This window comes from Gouania willdenowi, chromosome 22, assembly GCF_900634775.1.
Source record: "Gouania willdenowi chromosome 22, fGouWil2.1, whole genome shotgun sequence".
NCBI classification, from domain to species: domain Eukaryota; kingdom Metazoa; phylum Chordata; class Actinopteri; order Blenniiformes; family Gobiesocidae; genus Gouania; species Gouania willdenowi.
In genome coordinates this window covers 12,593,054-12,599,744 of record NC_041065.1, presented here as the reverse complement: position 1 = coordinate 12,599,744, position 6,691 = coordinate 12,593,054, and the positions used below count along the sequence as shown (strand labels likewise).

At 37.6% G+C, this 6,691-nt stretch overlaps 1 protein-coding gene across 1 annotated transcript; it reads right to left on the bottom strand.

Moving 5' to 3' along the window:
• Nucleotides 1–1,719: 1,719 nt before the first annotated feature.
• LOC114456783 (B2 bradykinin receptor-like) lies at nt 1,720–6,466 on the bottom strand. Its single transcript, XM_028438767.1, has 2 exons — nt 6,393–6,466; nt 1,720–4,171 (listed from the first exon to the last, which is right to left on the bottom strand). Exons 1-2 carry the CDS (start codon nt 6,410–6,412, stop codon nt 3,136–3,138), a joined length of 1,056 nt encoding a protein of 351 aa, XP_028294568.1. The 5' UTR covers nt 6,413–6,466; the 3' UTR covers nt 1,720–3,135.
• Between the last annotated feature and the right edge of the window lie 225 nt (nt 6,467–6,691).

The following is a 6,691-nucleotide window of genomic DNA, read 5'->3' as shown; positions in this document are numbered from 1 at the left end:
GCAAGGCACTTTACCCACATTGCCTTGTATGAATGGGTATGAATTGTGGATAAGTTGGCGGTGGTCAGAGGGGTTGTAGGCGCGAAATGGCAGCCACGGTTCTGTCAGTCTGCCACAGGGCAGCTATGGCTACAACGTAGCTTACCACCACCGGTATGACTGGTGTGAATGAATAATGGTTTCAGACGTGCTTATCAAAGTTAGACATGAATTTGATACCAAAGGCATCACTACTCTCTTTTAGAATAACCAACGTTATCCAAACCCTACATTACAGGATCATGGATCTTTTCCACATGTATTTTCTTTCTTCTTTAGGTCCTAGAGTTGGATTTCTGTCCACAAAAAAATCCCACATTCATGTAAACACTACTTTACAGATTTGCTTTAAAGAGAATTAAACTTTTATACAATGAAAACAATGTATTTGCATGTGCAATATGAAATTAGTTTGTTTTTCACCCCCTCTGTCACCCTCATCCTCCAACATTTAACCTGTCTGCACTCTTTTACTCCTTTTTTCGCACTCTGTTCATGACCTTGTGTGGTTCACTTTTTCCTGATCAAAGGTGTTCATTATCACCTTCTCTGCTTCATCAATCTCAACCTTTCCACCAGGTGCTTTGACATTCACTCACATCATTTCTGCTGATTCTCATTCCCTTTTTCACCAACACGCACCGTCACCTTTTCAGGTTTGCATTCACGTGGATCTTTTTCTCAGCAAAATGACAATGTTATCCATAAAAGTCATCATTGTTCACCAGGACACGTGGCTATTATCCAATGCCAATCTGTCATTCTTCATGTAAATAATAATAATTTATGGGACCACTTGTGTACTTGTCCATCCTTATATGCACTGTGTGCATGACAGTGTTCATACACTGTATATAGACTTACATGTTGATGTTACTGGCTCTTCAACTAATTCATGATGCATTGTTTTTTTTTTCTGAATGTTTATATTTTTATCGAATCTAATTTTGCACTGCGTGAGTTTCATTTGCTATCCTGCTTTGCTGCTGTAACACTGTACATTTCTCCATTGTGAGATGAATAAAGGACGATCTTATCTTATCTTAAAAAGAGTTGAAAGGCAGGTAGAACACAATGACGCAGCACACACACACATACATGCACACATCACAATACACTGTCACATGAATGGAAGAAGTATGTCTCTTGATAGTCATGCAGACAGTGACTGCACAGACATAATATGTTTGTCAGGTTTTTTATTCACAATGTGGAAAATAAATACATATTTTGAGACAAGAGACAATACATCAGAAGCACACACACCACGATCAGTTGATCAAACTTTCAATTAATTAAAAAAAAAAAAAAAAAAAAATATATATATATATACAGTATATATATATATTTTTTTAAATTATTTTTATATATATCCTGGGAAATACGTTACTAAACACTTAAATTACTAGAAGTTCTTGTAAAATTGTCTTGAATTTAACCTGAATATATTTGTAATGAATACAAATATTATATATAATATACAGATATGAGCCTTTTTGATTGACTATAGCAGTAGAACAGTGATTATAGAAGTTTTAGACTCAAGTACCCCCTTTTTCTTTCTATTTCTAAATCCAAGTACCCCCTTTATCAGACTACAACATTTTGCTCAGAATACTTTAAAAACAATGAGAGTTAACATTAACACACATTTTACAGAAACTTATTTTGGTACTTCCGGTGCATTTGCACATTAGCTAAACATTTAGTTTCACTCGTGACATTTAGATGTAACATTTAACATTTAGATTCAGTTTTAACATTTCACATTTAGATCCAACATTGACAATATATTTTTATGATAAAGAACAATGAGGGAATCATGGAATGAATGAGAGTCAACACACATTTTACAGAATCTCATTTTCTAAATAAGTGGAATAAAACAGTTAGTGGCTTCTGAATAGATTTATTTCTACACTTTTTATTATTTCTGGTCATCTCTCGCCTGGTGTGGGACAAAGACTGAACCTTTCTGTTCATGTTTTGATCAAGATCATATTATAATGACAATTTTTAACCAAAAATGCAAGAGTCCCCATATTTTTAATGCTTTTATTTGCTAATTTTCAACTTTCTCTCAAGTACCTCCTGTAGTACTATTGCGTACCCCTAGGAGTACACATACCCCCATTTGAGAAAAATTGCCACACCAGGTGCCACAGCTGGTAGCTGAGAACAGCAAACCAGAGCTATAGATTGTACAGGTTTATCACATCTGGACCAAAGACAGAAAAAACATCTTTTCTTATGAGTTTCTATTCGGTTACAACAATCATATTGTAGGGTCAGGCTCAGGCTGGTATTAATGGTGTCATTTGTGGGGGTTGTTTTTGTGGCAAATTAAACTTTTAGTATTAACTGAGCATGCTTGAAACTTATCCTACTTGAGTATTGTTCCTAATTGTCATCTTCCCAATACAGTCTTTGTGACACATCCACTGATTATGTCAAAAACAGCCCAAATCTGCCCAAAAATGTGTTCACTTGGGACTTTACCTACCAGAGTGACCAGAAAATGGTTTTTTGTAAAAGTTCTAATTTGCACACAATTGTATCAATAAATTCAGCATTAAAGAAAGTTTATACAACATTATATACAATTTACATTATACCAAATACCAAATTTGACACATGATTTAAATCAGGGGTCTGAAACTCATATTATCTGGGGGCCACAGTAGGCAGAGTCTGGGTGAGGCTGGGCCGCATTAGGCATTCCACAAAAAAACGTTGGTAAAAAAAAAAAAAATCTTCATAAACGTCATTACTGACAGTTCTTTAAAGGTAGGGTAGGTGATTTTTGAAAGTTAGCATGATTTTGAATGTAGCCTCCCCAACGGCTCTGCCTTTACCCCCCTCGCCCCTCCCCTCTGTGCTCCGTCTCACTCACATGCATGCGCACAGCTGCTGCAGAAGAGGAGCTCAGCTCATCGCTTGTATTGTGTAGAAACTACGTTGTCTCATGTCTTATTCAGCAGTAATTAAACAATAAACTTTACCTTTATATATGTTAAAAAAACGTGACCAAAAACTCTGTTTTAACTGTCAGCGGTGACATGCTTTCAGTGTGAGCTTGTGAATTCAAGGGGTTGTTTAAAAAGTGTTCTGTGTTGAGGACAGGTTTGAATGTCCACGCTCTGAAAGCGGCGTCTTTGTTACTCCGCATTGTTTAAAAAGATCTGTAACTTTTTTCCTGAAGTTCTTTCCCACAATGACGTAGAGGATTGGGTTCAAAACGCTGTTAAAGAAGGCCGGGTAGTTGGAAACCAGTTTGCAGATGTTCACGACATTAGTGATGTAGCACCCTCCTAAAACTTCAATGCGTAGGAGCCAGATCATAATCGTGACCAAGTGGAAAGGTATCCAACAGATGAGAAAGGCCAGGAGGACCACCAGCATCAGAGTGGTGGCCTTATGTTTTGTTTTGTCAGCGTTGAGCCTCGACATAATCTTGGTCCTCAAAACCCGAATAATCTTAACAGTGCAGAACAAGATGATAGAGATGGGGATGATGAAATTTAACACTGTCAACATTGCTTCAAAGCCCACAGCAAAATGTTTGCTGGGAAAGTACAGAAAACAACCACTATTGTTATACTTTGGGAAATAGTTTACTTCCCGGAAGACAAATTCGGGAATGCTCATGATCAAACCAAAGCCCCACATTAGCAGACACCCCAGCCAGGCATACTTTGGTTTACGCATTCTTCCATGTGACATTGGATGTACAAGGGCTATGTAGCGATCTATGCTAATCAAAACAAGGAAGTAAATGCTAGAGTATACATTGATCTTAATGCCTACATTAACAGCTTTGCACATGAACTGACCGAAAGGCCAGTTATAATCATTGGCATAGCTTATGGCCCAGAAGGGCAAACAGGACACAAGGACAAGGTCAGCAGCTGCCAGATTACCCAGGTAGATTTCAGCCACAGTGCAGGACTTCTTCTGCAGGAAAAACACCGTCAAGACCAAAGTGTTGAGAACAATTCCGAGCACTGCAATGAACATCATGTACACTGGCTGCCCTGTATTGAGCCACTCCCAGGCTTCTGAGTGCGGACAATGAGACTCATTGGTGTGGTTGAGCTCTTCATACAGTAGCGTCACATTGAGATCTGGAAAACTGTAAAAGATTAAATAAACATCAGTTGTTAATGAGAAATTAACACATTACTGTTGAGGTATGTGACAGAATCAGTGTTATAAGCTGCTGCTTTTACTATCTTCTTTATAAAATACAGGATTCATTCATTCTCTACAGTTATTGTATTTGTAAAGGAATCATATAGGCTTTGCACTGCACTTTACTTTCACCTCACGCTAACTCTAATAAGCATTTTGATCCCACCACTGTAGGCATTTCTCTAAAAATCAGGACCTTTGGACAACGCAAAGCAGCTTTCTCTGTTAGTGCAAGCGACTAGAAAACAGACTTTGGGTGTGTGACTCACAGATTCAAAATCATATTTCTTAAAGGAATTTGTTATGGTAACACATACAGTAACAACATTTCTATTTCGCACTCTCATGTTTAACATGTCAGCTTTACGTACTATGGCTTCAGATGTGAATTAAGTAAATGTAAAAAAAAAGGCAATGGAGAGCGAGGTTGTTTCTACTTCAGTCTACATTCTTTGACACCCTTTTCAAAGTGAACGAATGCATGTTTTATTTGTTTATTGGATTATGTTAGGGTTAGGGTTATAATCACAGTACGGAGGTAAACTCAGATCGTGACACCAGTTTATGGACCAGAATGCGCACCCTCACCATGCCAAGGGAGAAAGATGCCCAAAGACCAGACACCCCACAATGACACCTCACAATCAAAAGGCAGCAAAAGCACAATAAACACCTCTCTGACATCTACACTCAGTGCAAACTCAGAGAACACACCATTGAGCTGCCGTCTGCAGCTTACTCTATGTGCCACACTATAAGATGTACACAGTGCCTGTGCCACCCTCGACCATGAGACATCAACACAAGAAAATGCAATCAGGGAACATTCCTCAATCCCAACACAACTAGCGACAAGTGTTACCTTCGTGGGAGTCTTAACTAAACAGAAAGCAACAGTTATTCATCCCTATTAAACAAAGGCAGTGGTTATTTGGTAGCTGTATAAATATACGGACCTTCTATCCATACGCAGCGCCCCTCATTGGCCAGTTTAGATCACATGATAGGTCAGGCATTGGTCAGTTTAGGTCATGTGACTAAGACTAACCCTAACCCTAAGATGTGTGCTTTCTTAAACGTACCAATAGCACAGGGGGTTGTCCGTACGGCAACCGTACAAATACACTTTCTTAAACAAACCATGAAAAGATAAATAACTTAGGTGCACAGCTGGGCACCAGTCTGGGGTACGGTGGTGGTCCTTGTGAGATGTCTGAATGAACTTGTACTGAGGATCATCACTGCCGGCTCCCTTTCTGCCTCTTCTGTCAGGCAGGTTTATCTTACTGAATCACGGCCCTGAATATCGAGGGAATTTCATCCAGCTAAATGAATTGTGGTCAATCCTGAGCGTAACAGTGCTCCGCCGCTTCTCGAGGGACAACACGCCTTCTGTCCATACGCTGAAAAATTTACATAACTTGCTGCACCATAGTGTTTATTTGTGCAGCATTGAACCTCATCGTACTTACCAGTCAATCATATTTGATACATATTTGACCTCAGAAACTTAATTGCAATATCCTTGTAATTTGATAATTTACTAAAATTTAACAGTAAAATGTATCTTATCAATAACAATATAATTTTAAAAATTATTTTATGATACAGTGTGTTGTAGTCTACACAATGTTTTAAAGCATTTATTAAATGTGTTTATACAATAACTATCACATTTATTTTAAGTTTCTCTACACAACTCTCCACAAATGGCATTTAAAATTATACAAACAGAACTATTACTCTAAGCATCAAAAGCAGCATGGAAACAGACCCTGTTGTAAACCAGCTTGTTGCAGTGTAACTCTTTGACGTGGCATTAATTGTTTTAAAGTAGAAAAAAATCTGCTTTCTTTAAACATAGAAGTCTCAGCTTTGTAAATAATGCAATTACAAGAAGAAATTAAATCACACTAAACTACCAAAATAGTTTGTTCAGTTCTTATTTTTAAAAGCATCTTCTGAAATTGTAAATAACTTAACAAATTAAAAACAAATATAAAAAAGGAAAATGCAGTTCATAATTAAAACAAAGGAAAGCTAAGTTTATTTTGTTTTCTTTCACTATGTTTTCCTCAGAATACATACATTTTTCCCATTTTTGTGTTAAGGTTGTATAAAATACATTTTACAAAATCAAAATACATTACAATTAGTCATACCTTGTAGGTTGAAGAGTCATTTCCTCTGAGTGTGTCCAGATACTCTTTCACACTGTTAACAGTACCGTACTGATCTGTCTGCCTTTGCCTCCCTCTTAAAGTAAGCCATAATTTATGCTGACGTCAGCACAAAAGGGAAGGCTAGTTTTTTTCTAGATGACTAGAAAAGTTTTTTTCCCAAGGGAAGAACTAAGTGAGTCTGGTGGTGTGGGACTTTACTTATCAGAAACCAGATGGAAGTCAATCTCTGATGATGGGCTGATGTGGATGTGATGGGTCTCATGTTTTTGTCTTGGTTT

What these genes read in the sequence shown, in the direction of transcription:
- LOC114456783 (XM_028438767.1), bottom strand. Translation starts at nt 6,412, where the DNA reads ATGACTCTTCAACCTACAAG. An exon ending in ATGACTCTTCAACCTACAAG is followed by an intron (nt 4,172 to 6,392) that starts GTATGACTAATT and finishes AATCTTTTACAG; the next exon opens with TTTTCCAGATCTCAATGTGA.